The following is an 18,009-nucleotide window of genomic DNA, read 5'->3' as shown; positions in this document are numbered from 1 at the left end:
GTACGCAGAGCAGACGTCGAGGTGAGAGGCCAGCGGGCACAGACTCACAGCAGCTGCCAGACCAGAACTGCAAGATAGGGGAACTCATAGGGGATTATTAATACTGGAGCCACTATGGGGGGGGGGGGGGTCACTATTACTACTGGGGCCATTACTAACGCTGGAGCCACTATGAGGGGGTCACTATTACTACTGGGGCCATTACTAACGCTGGAGCCACTATGAGGGGGTCACTATTACTACTGGGGCCATTACTAACGCTGGAGCCACTATGAGGGGGTCACTATTACTACTGGGGCCATTACTAACGCTGGAGCCACTATGAGGGGGTCACTATTACTACTGGGCCATTACTAACGCTGGAGCCACTATGAGGGGGTCACTATTACTACGCAGTTTTGCAATTTCAATGTTTCCTTTGAAGGCGAACATAAAACTGATGTGGTTCTCAGTGAAAATGAGTTTGACACCCCCTGCTCTAGATCGTACAAACTCATAGGCTGTGTTAGTTGGCGTCGCAGATGGTCCCATTCATGTTCTATTGGAGATACATCTTGCGACCGGGCAGCCGCGGAAGTGTGACAATGTTGTGGGGGCTTCCTGTGACCCCCTTGTGTGTGCGGCCGAGCATTATCCTGCTGGGTACTAGGGGTGACTATCACACCAGCAGGGGGCAGTGTGCCGCTCCACAGTAAGGCCAGGATTGAGCTGCTCACCCAGAGGTCTCCAGACACAAAGACGTCCGTCATCAGCGCCCGAACTTAACCTGGATTCATCACTGAAGACAACCCGTTCCACTCCGTAGTGTCCAGTTTCATCATTCATGACACCACTGCAAACGAAGGCGATGGTGGGTGTCAGAGGCCGTTCATGTAATGGGGGCCATGAGAACAAATGTCCTTTAGCCAAGTGCCTGGAAATGGCTCTGACAGACACAGGGGTGTAACGATGGCGCCCCGTCTCTGGAGGGCGGACAAGGAAACAGTTGGAGCTGCTGGTGTTTGTCGGACGATCAGACGCTCCTCTACTGGTGGTCTGTAGGGGGCGTCCTGAGCCCGGTCACCTTGCGTGCCCTCACACCTCCACTGGTCCCAACACCCCCTAACAGTCTGGTCAGACGCTCCGCTCCCCTGGTGGTCTGTCGGGGGTCCTGAGCCCAGTCACCTTCTGTGCCCCCATCCACTGGTCCCAACACCTCCTAACAGTCTGGTCAGACGCTCCTCTCTACTGGTGGTCTGTCGGGGGTCCTGAGCCCGGTCACCTTGTGTGCCCTCGCACATCCACTGGTCCCAACACCTTCTAACAGTCTGGTCAGAATGGCCGGTGGGGGACAATTCATGGATACGACCATCCAGCTTCTCACCTCCCAATAATGCGCCCCTCTCAGACTCTGGTAACGGGATGAAATCTCTTCTCTGTGTCGTAGAGGCTTCTACTGGTCAACAAGCTCTACAAGCGGAAGAAGAGGTCACTGCACACAAGGAGCCTCCGAGAGCCTCTTATAGGCCAAGGCAGGAACCACTTTTAGGGCCTCTGGTGACAAAACAGCCCATCTAATCACCACAACTCTCATTATCTACAGATCTGTCTGAGATGGAACTGCAGGACGGGTTTACAGCAAAACGATGACTTTTTCTGGGGGCCGGAGGGTTTTTGAGAAAGGTGATAATACATTCTATCTTATGTATAGAAGTCTATTTTGTTACAATCCTTTTACAAGGGGATTCTCCCCTTGGGGTCATGGGAATACCGCTCTGACCACACCTGGCCCCTGTACAGTCATGTAGAGGGGCCACGACTAGAGACAGGTGCAGGTCCCAGACTTAGGTCCGACTCATATCTAGCTTTTATGGCGCTTCCTATCAGAGATGGGAAGAGTAAAGACTAGAGATGAGCGAGCGTACTCGGCCACGCCCCCTTTTTCCCCCGAGCGCCGCGATTTTCGAGTACTTCCGTACTCGGGCAAAAAGATTCGGGGGGGCGCCGTGGGTGAGTGGGGGGTTGCAGCGGGGAGTGGGGGGGGGGGGGAGAGAGGGCTCCCCCTGTTCCCCGCTGCTACCCTCCGCTCCGCCACGCCTCCCCCTGCCCCCCCGGCGCCCCCAAATCTTTTCACCCGAGTACGGAAGTACTCGAAAATCGCGATTGAGTAATTACTCGTAACGAGTAGGCTCGCTCATCTCTAGTAAAGACATGAAGGGGTTTCTGTTTACTTCTATGCAGCCTGGCGGACTGGAAAACTTGTGCGCAGAAGATGACTGACAATGGCGACAACTGCCGGCCCCTGGTCATAGGAGGAAGAGCAGCTCTGGAGTAGGAGCATGCACCATACAGAGCGTTCCTGAACTCAGGAGGAGAGGAGAATTCTGGGTATTAACCTTCTGGACTGGCAGACGCTCGCACTAAAGACGATTGTAGGAAAACAGTAACAACGTAACGAGACGTTAATCTCATTTTTATTTTTTTTCTATAACAATAAATTATATGGAAAAAAAAACTGGAGATTTTCTGTACGCTGAACACAAAAATATATAAAACAGATGGAAACCAGAGACTCGGGCGTGAGAGATGCTCCGCATGACAGCCCACCCAGGGACGCCACTGTGATGTGCTGCAGCTGACTGTACGGACATCATCCTTCCTTTATTTATACCTTGATTGCAATTAATTGTCCCCCATTATCAGCCAAGTATATTAACAGGACGGAATCATCCACAACAAAGTTGCACAATATGCCACCCCCGTATAGAATATCCCACAACGCTGTTGCGGGATATTCCGCCCTGTGTGAAAGGTACCGGCAGCCTTCTCTGCATCAGCTGTTCCAGACGTCGCAGCACTACTGCATGCTACGTTACTCTGCTAATGGCTCGTGCTGACCTATGACTCAGCGTGGCCATGCTAATTGCGTAGCAGCACCACCATTCACTGTGAATATCAGCGCTACGCAGTTAGCATAGTGCGGCTGCAGGGCGGTCAGCGGTCTGTTCTTCAGCCTTAGTGTTGCTGTGCAATTCTTTACTCCCGGTTAGGCCCAATGTCCACGGGCGGATCTGATTTGCGAAAGATTCGCAAATCAAGCTGCCCGTAGGGAAGCATGGGTGTCCGACATGAATTAAAGCACGCAGATTTGTTTTGTGGACCGTTTCACTGCAGTTCCCTCACAGTCGGTTTGCATTGAAGTCAATGGAAGCCATCCGATCTGCGACCCATCCGTAATTCAATTGCCATCTATTGTCCACTGCTATCAGAAAAATATATTAACAGGACACTTTACCTGCAGACTTCTCTGCGTCCACTGTGCAACTGAAGCTACAATCTTTTGCTCCCTATTATCAGCAACTTCAGGCTGCGGGGAGAATGTACTCACCTCTCTTAAGCCCCATTTACACGCAATGATTATCGCTACAAATTCACTCAAACGATGTCTTTTGAGCGACAAAAGTTGAGTGTTATTGCTACCATTGTTTGCTTTTTGTCCGAACGATGATTTTTAGTTGAGCCTAAAATCCATAGTTCGGCCAGGCAGTTGATAGCAGGGACAGCACGCAGGGATTCTCCACGGGAGCGTTGATAACGTTGTATTCAGCTGCAGTCCCACTGGAGAACAAAGGGGCTGTATGCAGATAACAAACCACCTGCTGTTATCTGCATACAGCGAAGGGAGGCTCATTTACATGTAAATGAAGCCAATTAGCTAACCAATGGGCATTAGTGCCCATCAGCAGCTTCTGCAAAATGATTGCTCCAACGGCCAATCATCCTTTTGATCAAATTTTGATCTTTGCGTGTAAATGGGGATTTACAGCCAATCTATTATTCTCTGTTATCAGCAATATCATGCTGGGAAGAGAATGGCTTTAAGGCCAGTCTCACACGGCCGGATTTCAATTGCAGAATCCGGTATAGTCAACCACGCGGACGATTCACGGTATTCTGTACCTACTGGTAGAATAGAACATTCGGAAATACACTCAGATGAGCGAATAGCGATTTCCGCAAGTGGATTTAAAATCGCAGCATGTTCTTGAAGTCAATGGAAGCCGTCCGACCTGCAGCCCATCCGTAATTGATATTGCGGATGGGCTGCAGGTACCTGTGTCATCGCCTACACATGACAGACGGCGAGCATCTGCGGACTGCAGAACATCAAGCTATTGCTCTCTGTTATCAGGGACTTGCAGCTGAGGACAGCCTGACTGTAAGGCAACCTTCACACATGACGTCTGAGCTGCAGAATTTCCGCAGACGGCCGGGCGTTAACGCGCTGTGCGGAATAGCTGCGGTTTTTGCTGTGTATTTCGTATATGTTGCGGTGTTTTTTATGTGCGGGGTTTTCCGCTGCGGAGCGCGTTGTGTTTTTGTGATCTGGCGGCGGTAGATCCGGTCAGACGGGTAAACTTCATTTTCAAACACCAACAAGCAGGATCCGCACGTTTCTGCAACGAAAAAGCAGCAAAAACCGCAGCGAAAGTGCCTTTGTGGATTTGGCGCAGGTTTTGTGTTCTCCATTGGTCTCTACGGTGAAAATCTGCGCCTTCCCTACACTTTCTGCAACACAAACCGCCGCGCCGAAGATTACGTTTTTCAAATCTCTTGCGGATTCGCAGCAGAAGAAAGTCATTCGGAAAAAGTCATTCGCTTGGTTTTTCCGGTAAATGCTGTGGAATTCCTACAGCGATTTCACTATTACTGCATGTTTGAAAGCGACCGAGGTGAATGAATACAAGCTATTGCTCTCCATTATCTGCCATTTCCAGCTGGGGAGAGGCTGACTGTATTCACAAGCTATTATTCCCTGTTATCAGCCATTGCAGGCCACAGTGTAACCGGTGTCAGCTGCGTCTCTGCACTGTTATAAGTGTAGGGCCGGTGTCACATGAGCGGATTGGATTCCACATACGTGAGCCCGTAGCGGAATCCGGCCCTGTCCCCAGCCGGCGTCCTGTTGAAATCAGTATTGCGGATGGACACGGCGAGCCGCCATTGGTCATGTGCAATACAGTTGTTTTTTTGTTTTTTTTGGTAAATCTTTTCCCTGCGCCGTCGCTAGTTGATGACACAGGTACCCGCAACCCATCTGCAATGTCAATTAGGAATGGACTGCGGGTCGGACGGCTTCCATAGACTTCAATGGAAGTTATCCATGTAGAATGCGCGTGAAAGTAGAGCATACTGCGATCGTTCCTTCACTCGCAATTCGATTTCGCGAGTGTGTAGGAAAAAACTATTTTGCATAGCATGTTCGCAGTGGTACTTTCTGCGGATCCGCAGTGCGGACGCCGACCGTAGATTCCGCAATGTAATTCTGTTTGGGTGACACTGGCCTAAGGGATCTTTCACACGGGATGGAATTACGCCGCAGGACGCAGCCAGATCCGCAGGTTTTCTGCCATTTTCAATTCCGCATCAAAATCTGCAAGTGGCCTACGGAATTAACGCAACTTACGGTGCGTCATTTTTCTAACCCTTTGAGGCAAGTTGCAATTTGTGGTTAACTCTTTCCTAACCTCCTCTTCACCAAGAGCTGAGCCACCAAGGTGACAACCTGCGGGTTTAGCAGACAGTCCAGCAGTTCGTCGTTCGTTATGGCGGCCGTTTCACCGCCTGACCTCGGACACCGCGTCTTTTTTTCTTCAGATTCCTCATTAGGTAATGTGGGTAAAACGGGGATAAAGAACAGACTGACCCGCGTGTCTTCCCCGACTTCAGACTCCTGATCCGTCTCCGCCCTCCTCCTCCTCCTCTTCACTATCGGTTCGTCTTGGTCATTGGCGTTTTCCTTTGTCTCATTTTCCACCATCTTGTGCTCCGTGAAGGCAGAAACCGCCATGTTTAAGTACTGCAGGTTAGTTTCGTGAGTTGTCGCCCCATCCTGCGCACAAGAAAGAAAGAATACGAGTCACCAAGGGGTTAAAGATCAGACGACTCCGCCGACCTCGTGTTACTCCACAAAAACTGCCGAGACGGCGTTCTGCAACTTCTCCGTCATATTTCTATTCCTCCAGAGTTCAGTCAGCAGATTCCGTCCTTCAGAGGAACAATCACATTTCTTTGCTGCTCAGCGAAGTTGTATGCAAGACGAACCGCTGCGGACCGCGCCATTTACATCCTGCGAGACACCAAGTGGGTCGAATCTGAAACACAACCTCCACTGCCCCGACGTAAGCCACAACGTCTGATAATCCGGCAGAACCAGAAAGCTGCAACAACCAACAAGGCTCCTCTCATTAACCGAGCCAGGTGAGAAAATTCCAGATTAGTGGAGGAATATTTAATTAGAGGAGCTTCCTGATTGGTTATTCCAGCCTCATGTAGTTCCGTACTGGAAAGAACGACCAGATTATTGAATTTCCGCATGATAGCTAATTAAACACTATTGGGGTAAATATGTTTTATATCTCGTCCTATAACGGTCCCGTAAGCATACTTGCCAATTCTCCCAGACGACGGGGTAAGCTGGCAAACCTCCTGGGGTGGCATCACACTACTTTATCTGCAGCTTCATTTGCTCCACATACGCAGTTACATCTGGACTCCTCCTCCCGCATCTGACTCCTCCCCTCCAGTGCCCAGAATATCAAAGGGAGGAGACAGAGCGGGATGGAGGGTGTGTCAAGATATACATGAAGATGGCGCATGAAGGAAAGGCAGTCGTGCAGTCAGACAGTGACTTGTTGGCACAAAGGGGGTGCTATTATATAACGGGGCCACAGAGGGGGCGCTCTAAGCCAACGGGGCCACAGAGGGGGCGCTCTAAGCCAACGGGGCCACAGAGGGGGCGATCTTATGCAACAGGGGCTCAAAGGGGGCGCTCTAATACAACAGGGGCCCAAAGGGGGCATTCTTATACCACAGAGCACAAAGGGGGAGCTCTTACCCAACGGGATCACAATGGGGAGCTCTTACCCAACAAAGGGAGTTTCTTACCTAATGGGGGCACAAAGGGGGCTCTTCTACTCAGCGGGGGTGCTTTTACCATGGATGCCCTATTACCTAACAGAGGCACAAATGGGGTACTCTTACCTGACGAGTTCACAGAGGGGGAATTCCTACCTTACAGAAACATAGAGGCCATAATTTTACCCAATGGGGGCACAAGGTGGGCACGATTACCATATAGAGGAGAAAATGGTGATACTATTACCTCGTGGGGGCTTGAAGGGGGAATCTTTGTGTCCATAGCAACCAGACTTTCAGACAGGACAGAGAACACTCACCTCTGTGGGGTTCAACCAGTCCCCGGAGCTCCCGGCGCCCTCCGCAGATTTAAAGGCACACACCACCATCCTGGTTATAGCTTCCTCCACCCGAGCCTCGTGGTCGGAGTCCTGCATATCACAAAAACACATTTCCTATATTGTCACCCAAGGATTGCCACATCGCAGACCACAATGATCACGGACCGCCCGAGTCATCCTCAAAAACATCAACCTCAACATGGGAATGACCACTGCAGTGCCCCCAGGGGGCGGCGCAGATTATGGCATTCTGCGTGGCACCGAGTATCACTATCTGCCCCACGGTACTTCATGTCAGGTCTCAGAGCCCCCCATATTATCCCTCCCGTCCTTCCCGACACGCCATAACCCTCCACCGATCTAAAGATATGAAGGGGTTAAAAGCGCAATCTTACTGCGAACAGCGCGGCGTACAGAAAGGTCACGGACATCTAATCCCCCTCATATTGTCACAGGATTAAACCGCGAATAATGTTCTGCAGTAACGAGAAGAAAACGGAGAAACTCATTAAGAGCATTCGTATTATTCTTCCTTCCTGCACATCCCGAACGTGACCGGCGCCTCATATAGGGAGCGATATACGGGACACCGGGGTCAGATAGACACCTAGCTATGCTAAACGTGTGGTTGTAATATGTTATCAGTGGTGTTACATAGGACTGCAGGTGACGTCTACTACATTATCTGTACTCAGCAATCACTGTGTTATCTGTGATGTTACATAGGACTGCAGGTCAGATCTACTACATTATCTGTCCTCACAGAGTTACCACTGTGTTATCTGAAATGTTACATAGGACTGCAGGTCAGATCTACTACATTATCTGTCCTCAGAGTTATCACTGTGTTATCTGTGATGTTACATGGGACTGCAGGTCAGATCAACTACATTATCTGTCCTCACAGAGTTACCACTGTGTTATCTGAAATGTTACATAGGACTGCAGGTCACATCTACTACATTATCTGTCCTCAGCAATCACTGTGTTATCTGTGATGTTACATAGGACTGCAGGTCAGATCTACTACATTATCTGTCCTCACAGAGTTATCCCTGTGTTATCTGAGATGTTACATAGGACTGCAGGTCACGTCTACTACATTATCTGTCCTCACAGAGTTATCCCTGTGTTATCTGTGATGTTACATAGGACTGCAGGTGACATCTACTACATTATCTTTACTCCTAGAGTTATCACTAAATTATCTATGAGGTTACATAGGACTGCAGGTCACAACTATCTTATCTGTCCTCAGCAATCACTGTGTTGCCTGTGGTTTTACATAGGACTGCAGGTAGACGCAATGGGGGGCAGGGTGGGTTGACAGGTGGACATGACTTTGCGGTATTTATGGCGAGTTTTGGACGTCTCACTCTCTTTTGGGTAAATTGCCGCTCATTTGCCGCAGAAGCATTACGCGAAGGTCGGAGTTGGAATTGGCTCCATTATCTGATGTTACATTTTTAATAAGCGGGCTGTGGAGACGTAAAACGCGCGGCGGATGATGAACGACACAATCCGAACTTCATTATATCACAATGGAATAAATCTGCCGGCAAATTATTCCTGTGTTTTATATAGACTGTGCCTGGAGAGCGTCCAGGACTCCGCCGGCTGTACGGACTACACCTCCCATCATCTCACCTGCTGCTCTCCATCAGGAGCCGAGGATCATGGAATATGCGCTGAACACAATATGGCTGTATTCACCGCCAGCTCTAAAGAATACTGAAATGTAAGACTTTCTGATAAACCCGCCTGTAGGTGGCGCTGCTGCATCTACTATATATTACTCACCCAGAGGCCCCCATAACAGCGCCAACCTGACCAGTGTCAGGGGCAAAGGCAGAAAGAGTTTCATAACGGCATCCACTCTTCTCCATTTCAAGGACAGCCCACCCATCCCATTTGTGTCAGCTACTTCTGACTGCAGCTCTGGATGGGACTGGAGTTTAAGACACAACTGCAGAATTGTGAGTGCAGCTCTGGATGTGACTGGACTACATGACTCGATGTAACAGCAGAATTGTGAGTGCAGCTCTAGATGTGACTGGACTACATGACTCGATGTAACAGCAGAATTGTGAGTGCAGCTCTAGATGTGACTGGACTACATGACTCGATGTAACAGCAGAATTGTGAGTGCAGCTCTGGATGTGACTGGACTACATGACTCGATGTAACAGCAGAATTGTGAGTGCAGCTCTGGATGTGACTGGAGCATAAGATATGACAGCATAATTGTGAGTGCAGCTCTGGCTGTGACTGGAGAATAAGACATGGCGTAGCAGCCAAACTGTGAGTACAGCTCTTTATGAGCTGTGAAATGTAAGGGCCTCGTTGATCAGTGGCGTTTCCTGTTAGTTGCGCTTCTTGTTATGTTTAGAGAGCGTGGAACGGCGGACGGACACGTGCGGAATACTGAGCAGCTTCGTACCAGTCGGTTATTGATTTCTGCTGGAGGGGCCGCGCTCTTATATTAGGGCAGCAATGACTTTATTACTTGTATACAGTTACTGTCTCGTGCTCCTCTTACTCCACTACAGAATGAGTTTCCCTGGGCGGTCCGCGGTCATTCACTGTTACTGGGTTGTATTGATTGTGGTAAGGCGAGTGTCTCACAGTCCCAAGTGAGAGCGAGACCATCTGTACAAGTCTTACATGGGGCTGCTTAATACTTACGTACAGCCTCCAGCAGAGTAGGCCTGCGGTAATTACAGTATGTAGCAGTGTACTATAAGTGGTGATGTCATGTATTAAGTAGTGATGTCATCATATGTTGATGACCAGTGATGTTACCATATATTAGTGCGCAGTGAAGGCAATATGGATCAGTGATGTCATCATGTACTATGTGCATAGAGTGACACTATTTTGTATTAGCAATGAGCACTGATGGTATTATACTGCATATGATCAATGAGTTGTGTTATAATCATATGTTATCAATGGTGAGTGATTTCATAATACATTATGTGCAAGCAGTGATGTCATCAGATATTACCGAATAAACAATGTACAGTATTATAACATCACTGTTCATTGATAATATCACAGCTCACTAAAAGTGCAAGATGACATCACTGCAAACTGATACAACAGGATAGTATCATTTGCAGTGAGCAGTGATGTCATCGTAAACTATGACCAGTGAAGTCATCGTCTATAATCCGTGAACAGTGATGTCATAATATATTATGTGCAAGGTCATCATGAATGATTAGTGAGCAGTAATGTTACCATCTATTATGAGTCAAGTCATCAGGAATTATCAATGAGCAATGATGTCATCACACTGCATATATTGCTCATTAATAATACCTGATGACATCACTCATTATACATGAAGATATCACTGCTCACTGATAAAAAAGAATGCTACTCCATAAAAAACAACAGTATAGACAATAAATTGTGACGTCACTGTTCAAAATCAGGACCTTGGGACATAATTCTAACACGGTATATGTCATAAGAGATAATATATCATGACATCAGTGCTTACAATATAATACATGATGACATCACTACTTAATGATAATGATGTTATCATACTGTATATTATCAGTGAGCAGTGATGTCCTCATGTATTATCAAGGAGCAACGATATTATACATGATGACATCACTCCACACTGATATTATACAGTATACTAGCATCAGTGAGCAATGATGTTATTATATATTTTATCAATGGAGTTCATCCTGTTTAATCAGTGAGCAGTGATGTCGTCGTATAATTATGTGCAAGCAGTGATATCATGTATTATGTGAAGGCAGTGATGCCATCATGTATTATCAGTGAGTAGTGATGTCATCATGTATCATCAGTGATGTCATTATGTATTATGGGCAAGCAATGAGGTCATCATGTATTATGTGAAGGCAGTGATGTCATCATCTATTATCAGTGAACAGTGATGTCATCATGCATCATCAGTGAGGTCATCATGTATTATGTGCAAGCAATGAGGTCATCATGTACTATCAGTAAGCAGTGACATCATCGTGTATTAACAACATTGTCCTCATGTATTATTATGTACAGGCAGTGATGTAATCACTTATTATCAGCTACAGCATCATTTCTTATGATACACGTTCAGTGATGTCACAACTGACTGTTTATTCCATTATTATGTAAGGATCTGCCGGCTCAGTGACTGCTGATATCCCGGGTCTCCAGAGTCACATCAGTCATCCCCAACGACCGATGCTGCTATTTACAGACAGGAATATCTTAATAGGATGGCAAAAATCGTACGGGAAGAACTAAGTCATCTTTGCAAATAACCCCCGCTGCACCCGATCCAATCTCACCGGGGGTTTCACATCATGGATGGTAACCTGCAGCAGAGCCATAAGTAATAGCACATATAATCTACAGCATCCGATATAAGATCCCATATACATCCCCACCGGGTTATTACTGACACCTCACCAGCTCAAGCCAGGAGTTGATGCTCACGGTGACGTCATCCACAGATTCCACGTAATGCCACCAGCGCCGCGGCACAAGCAGCACCTGCAGGGGGCAGTAAGAGCAATGGTTACATTATATATAATGAATTATACTGTCCCCCCCCCCATAAAGATAACAAAGAAAGCCACTTAGGACAGCCGCAGTCCACGTACCCTGCACTGGACGCCGCAGCGTATCACAAGCTCCCCTACATGGCGACATTTAGGGTGACCGCTCTGCTGGTGTCCATATTGGCAAATTAAAGTGACGGAGTCGTCCTCCTGTCCAATCCTCAAATAATACCCCCTTCTTATCTTCTATTGCTTTTATTTTGCGCTCCTTAGTAAATAAGAGCCGCAAGTCGGTCGTCCTCGCTCGAGGTCGTAATCAGGCTGCAGTCACATTCGGCGCAGCAGGGATTAGGCAGGAGTGTTCTCTGGTGCCAGTCGTCTTCATCCTCCATAACTTGCCACCCCCACATGGCGGCGATAAAGAAAGCCAAGGACAATGCAAACTGATTTCATGGCGCCGTTAGCGACGGGAAAAGTGGCGAAATTATACAGTATGAAAAATAGTAATCAACTGCCCACGGGAATTCTGGAAGTGTCAAGTACTAAACACTTGTCCTTGTCCTGAGCAGGTGGCGAGCGTCCGTGGGCACACGGGCGTACGAGCGAATGGTTGTCTATCCAACTCTCCCGAGAAGACTAGAAGACTCCAAACGTCCCCACCAAAAATCATCAGAAGTGCTAAAATGTGGGGAAAGTCAGGTCTATGGGCATATGTGGAAAGGGAAGGGTTAAATCCTGGAGGGGATGAGTCCCTGCAGAATTGGCGCAGATTTTCCAAGTGACAGCAGATGGAAGGCGTCAGCTTCTCAGCTGCCACTCTCATCTTCTGAGGGCTTTCGACCAGCGACACAGGCTGGCGATGTGCATGGCTCGCTCTTCCCTTTACGGACGATTCTGCCACTTTGCAGGTGGCGAGAATATAAAGACGCCATCATTTTATAACCAGGAAACAAGCGCAACTCCCCCACGGTCACAAGGAGTTGCCGCTAACAGAGACGAGCCGAAACGCAGGCGAGACACGAGAATCAAATTTAGGCATTATATATGCAGGTGACTGATCTGTGAAAATAGGGCAGATTTTTTATGCAATTTTTTTACTTTCGCTTTTTTCACGCGCGTCATCAATTTTATCTGTGCGTTAAAAAAAAAAAAAAAAAAAGGAAGGTTGCTCAACTGATCTCATTTGCAACCCCTTCTGAAGTCAATGGGTGCATGAGCAAAAACGGAACGCACGTGCATGCCACGCGAATGTATTCTGCATTTTTTCAAAGCACCGATTGACTTGAATGTCCGATTCTCCTCCGAGAAATGAACCGACAGACGGCCGTCCGAGTAAAAAAACGCTCACAGGAAAAACGGCCCGTGTCTCCGTAAAGCGGAAGGCGCATATAAGTTCTGCTCTTACTAGTAGACTTTGTTTTCACTTCCTATTTCAGGATCTCTGCTTGCTGTTAGTGAATGGGGATATTCTTGTTTATAGCCAGAGCCTGAAACCCAGTTGTGATCTAATACTTCTCCCAGCTGAGGGTTTGTTACATTTGTATCCAATCTAGTGAGATAAACGGATCAGCTGCACGAGTCTGCCTGCTGTCCTGGTAGTTTGTTACATTGTATCAGTGCAGATACATACTATGGCCAGCGACACACAGGTGGGAAATGGCAGCGATATGAAAAAGGAAAGCAATAACGTAATATCTGCTGTGATCCCTGCACGGACCAGAAGGTGGCACTATTAACATGCCGCTGTAACGGCCGCCACTGGCGAGAACACGGCGCATCTCCTCGTCTCCAGATAAGAGACCATGAAGTCATTTTCCTGAATGTTTTCAGGCATCCTGTGCTTCATGAGGGCTCAGACGCAGCCAAGGGAAATGTTTTGCGCCGTCTTATCGCGCTCGTTACTTTACATGTTGGGAGAATTATCTTGAATAAATGTTGTTCTGCCAAAAAAAATGGCGTAATGCGAACGCTGCCTGATGTAAAGAGCGCTGAAGGATAAAACACGGCTGGAGGACCACGCGTGATGCCTGCGATCCAAGGAGACCGTGTGATGCGTAATTTCTTCCAGTAGCATCACTGCATATACACCATATTGACAGAAGTATTTGCCCCCATCAGTCCTGTGCGGTCAGGTGATGTGCAAGCATTAGGTATAAGGGGAGGATCAAACATCAGATCCCTGTACAGAAGCCATCAGATGCCCTTTGGTGTAGAGCTTGCAATGGGGTCTGGCGGGGGGATGTCACCAGGTATAGAGCTGACAACAGGGTCTAGTGGGGGGGATGTCACCAGGTGTAGAGCTGACAATGGGGTCTGGCGGGGGGATGTCACCAGGTATAGAGCTGACAACAGGGTCTAGTGGGGGGATGTCACCAGGTATAGAGCTGACAACGGGGTCTGGCGGTGGGATGTCATCATGTATAGAGCTGACAACTGGGTCTGGTGGTGGTGGGGTGTTACCAACCAATTAGTCCGGCATCGCAGCTTCTGGACCTTCCAGAGTCCACTGTTGGCCATGTTATTAGGAATGGAGACCATCCGGTGTGTGCGGTGCCGCCACGTTCAGGGAGACCTCATAAACTGACAGAACGTGGACAACGAAGCCTTGTAGGAGCTGTGAAGACATCACACACATCGTCTGCCCTCGCTCAGGGGGTCTCATGGGCCATTGGGACATCCATTACTACCAGAACCCTCCGTAGGGAACGGCATGTGAAGGGTTACCATGGATGAGCGGCGGCACACAACATCACAGCAGTGACTGCACAGCGGCGCCTGCAATAAGGCTCGGAGCGACGGACTGTAAGTGAGTGGAAGCTGAATCACGGTACACCATCTTCCGATCGGACGGCCACATTTGGGTGTGGCGGTTACCTGGAGGGCGGTTTCTACACGACTGCATCGTCTTCAGGCGAACTAGAACATCGTATCCATGCATCCAACACACCTGCTATCCCCCATCACTATCTGAGGCAGCTCGAAGTACTGAGGAAAATCCCTCCACACATCTAGGGGAACTTGGTGGAAAGCGGCCGCGGAGGGGAACTGCAGTCATGGAGCCCGAAGGCGGCCAACACTGGACTGAGAAATGGGACAATGTGCGTCCCGATGCTTCTGTCAGCACGGTGTAGATGTGGTTTGGACCTTTTCACATCCGCATCAGAAGGTTTGTTCGGAGCCTTATCTCCCGATTTGTGTAAACATCCCGGACGAAATAGCGCAGTAGGTTACGCCATTTAGACCAATAAACCGCAGTACTCCATAATACTCAGGGGTCCGCCATTATAAGACAAATCTGTTCAGCCGATGGATTCCGTTTTCCTGCTCCCATAACGGATAGGAAGGAAGCGTCGGCCCCACTTCACTGGGGAAAATCTGTAAGTGGATTTTCAGATGTGGAATCCGTGTCAAGAAGCAGCATGTAAAGGGAGGCGCACAAGAGCGCACTCCGTGTCACTTCATAATCTGCGCTAGAACCACGGTTTTCTGCCATGCGTTTGCACAGGCTGTTGCTGCAGAACCCCTCTTTCAGTTTAGATAACCGTGGGCGGATTTCCCGGAGCGGATTCTACGTATTTTATTTCACTACATACAGGATTTCAGATCTGCATGCAGGAACAATCTGCGCCGTACCGGCGGCCGCGCGGAGGAGCGCTACACGTCTGGAGGCAGATTTTGCATCCCTATAAAGCCGATCATCTGCTGTGTGTGAATGGCAGGGAGAACGCCAATCGATATGCTTTGTTGATCAGCACTTGGTTCAGCGGGCCAATTCTTGGCCTTTGTAAATGGGCTTTTTAACCCCTTCTTTCCCCGGGACATAAACTTGCATCCGAGCTGGGCAGCTGTTCTCTCCCCAGGATGTAAGCTTACGTCCTATGGATGGAGCAGAATCAAAAGCTGAGCCAACACCATCCACAACAGGAGCCGGTTGTGACTGACAGCCGGCCTCCGGCTGCACCAGCAGTGATGGGTGAGACAAAAATTGCCTTTTTCTATTAACTGTAACTAGGGCTTAATTTTGAAGCAGGGCTTACAAAAATCCTAAAAAAAAAAATCAGGCTAGGGCTTATTTTCAGGGAAACAGTATAATATATAAAATTTTGCAGAAAAAAAAAGCTCTCATGTCATTTATGTTGCATGCTTAATGCTGAAAAAAGAAAAGTCCCCCCCCCCCTAGTTTAAAAAAGTAGTTAATAAAAGTTATACAATGCAACACACTGGTAAACACTGAAATTGTCCTAATCTGTAGTATTTTGGTGTTCATGTGTTCATTTTTATTGGCTCTCGTTTTGAAGGTCGGCCCGTTACTACCGGCAGGCGTGTCTGATATAAACATCAATGATAAAATATAAATTGCAGATTGTCATATTCGTGTTGAGCTCATAAAAACGATAAGAAATGATTCGTTTATTTCGGTACTGTGACTTTTGTAACAATGTGCTGACCGGCGTTATTCACAAAAAAATGGTACCATTCAAACTACAGTTCACCGCGCCAAAAACAAGCCCTCATCCGTTAACGGAAAAATAAAAAATTCCCCAAATAGGTCTTTCAGCACTTGGATTCTCTGGGTTGTAAGGATTTGCTGACATGGCGGAATCCAGCGTGGAAATTTCTCTAAAAATCGCAGAAGTCCGCGGCCATGTCGTATATTTCTGTGGCAGATCCACGCCGCGATTTAGACCTATCAATGGTAAGATCCGCATGTGGAGCTTCCAACGCGATTCCAACACTGGAATTTCATATGTGGATTTTGCTGCGGGTCTCAATATCCTTGTGGATCTGCTGCAGTCTTACAGGCACAATCTGTGCGGACGGTTCTGCGTCAGATTCCACAGGGTAAACATACCCTAAAGTGCTGCGAAATATATACATTATTATTAAAGGAGCTCACTGTCTACAGTGTTACTGAGTACAATGTATATACAGTCTGCAGGGAGCTCCCTCTAGTGGTGGCTGCAGGAAGACAATGTTTAGCATTCAGCATTGAGTTTTTGGAGCAGTGTATCAGAAAATCGTTCTGACTCCCATAAAGTTGCACTAATCACTAGTACTTAACAATGCTGAGTGATGAACGATGAGGATTCAGCAAGGAAACAGGAATGTAAGAATTGAAGGCGGCGTATGCAGTAAATGCAGCAGGTGTGATAAAATGTATTAAAGTTGCATGAAGACGCGACATCACTTTATCATGTGTCCCCCCTGCAGCACTCTGCATGGTTGCGTACAGGTCAGCGGTTCCTCAGCGCTATGCTGTATACCTGGCCTGGATGTAAGGTAACCACATGCGGTCGAGCACTCGAGAATGCCGGATGACGCCACCGCTCTGGATTCACCACATTAACCTTGCTAAAGATGCTGGACTCTTCATATGGGATTCGGGTGGGGTACAGGAACGCAGTGTCTTCAGGGGGAAACAGGAGCCACTTCTTCCTGTAAACAAGAATATACCCTGAATTATTACACCTATGTAATATGTCCCAAGCAGCACAGAGGATGTCAGGTTAGGCGCATGCTGACCTTGTTGGGGCAGCAATCTCATGTGATCAGGTTAGTGAGGGCAGGGAAGGTGTGCTGATGCGTGGAGGGCTATGGGGACATGCGGGAGGTCATGCATTAGTGGAAGGAGTAGGGGCACCGGCAGCACAGAGTATTTCAGGAGAAGAGTCTGCTGAGGTTACGGGAGCAGGGACCAAGCGATGGGGTTAGATGTCAGCTATTAGAGCTTGAGTGGGTACAAAGGCGGCAACTAAAGTAATTAATGGAATGGGCTGACTACAATACCCAGACAGGTGATCAAAATTGGGGTTATTTGGTTTTGGAAAAAAAAATGATGTTTGAGGAGCGACCTAATAACTATGTATAGATATATTAGGTGACAATACAGAGATCTCTCCCATCATCTATTATATCCAGCACTGAAACAAGGGGTGCTCTAATAACTATGTATAGATATATCAAGGGACAATACAGAGATCTCTCCCATCATCTATTATACCCAGGACTGTAATAAGGGGGTGCTCTAATGACTATGTATAGATATATCAGGGGTCAGTACAGAGATCTCTCCCATCATCTATTTATACCCAGGACTGTAACAAGGGGGTGCTCTAATAACTATGTATAGACATATCAAGGGACAATACAGAGATCTCTCCCATCATCGATTATACCCAGGACTGTAATAAGGGGGTGCTCTAATAACTATGTATAGATATATCAGGGGTCAGTAC

At 47.8% G+C, this 18,009-nt stretch overlaps 1 protein-coding gene across 1 annotated transcript in view; it reads right to left on the bottom strand.

The window, feature by feature from the left end:
- Positions 1-2,435: 2,435 nt before the first annotated feature.
- HSPBAP1 (HSPB1 associated protein 1) overlaps positions 2,436-18,009 on the bottom strand; it is a 51,552-nt gene continuing 35,978 nt past the window's right edge. The window contains exons 5-8 of the mRNA XM_066575329.1: positions 17,038-17,209; positions 11,682-11,765; positions 7,218-7,328; positions 2,436-5,872 (exon numbers count right to left, since the gene is read on the bottom strand). Coding sequence (XP_066431426.1) covers positions 5,492-5,872; positions 7,218-7,328; positions 11,682-11,765; positions 17,038-17,209 — 748 coding nt within the window. The 3' untranslated portion in view covers positions 2,436-5,491. The remainder of the gene's footprint in view (positions 5,873-7,217; positions 7,329-11,681; positions 11,766-17,037; positions 17,210-18,009) is intronic.

The sequence above is a fragment of the Eleutherodactylus coqui genome, chromosome 8, assembly GCF_035609145.1.
Source record: "Eleutherodactylus coqui strain aEleCoq1 chromosome 8, aEleCoq1.hap1, whole genome shotgun sequence".
In the NCBI taxonomy this organism is placed as follows: domain Eukaryota; kingdom Metazoa; phylum Chordata; class Amphibia; order Anura; family Eleutherodactylidae; genus Eleutherodactylus; species Eleutherodactylus coqui.
Note: the sequence above shows the minus strand (reverse complement) of the source record. Positions and strands in the feature narration are given on the sequence as shown.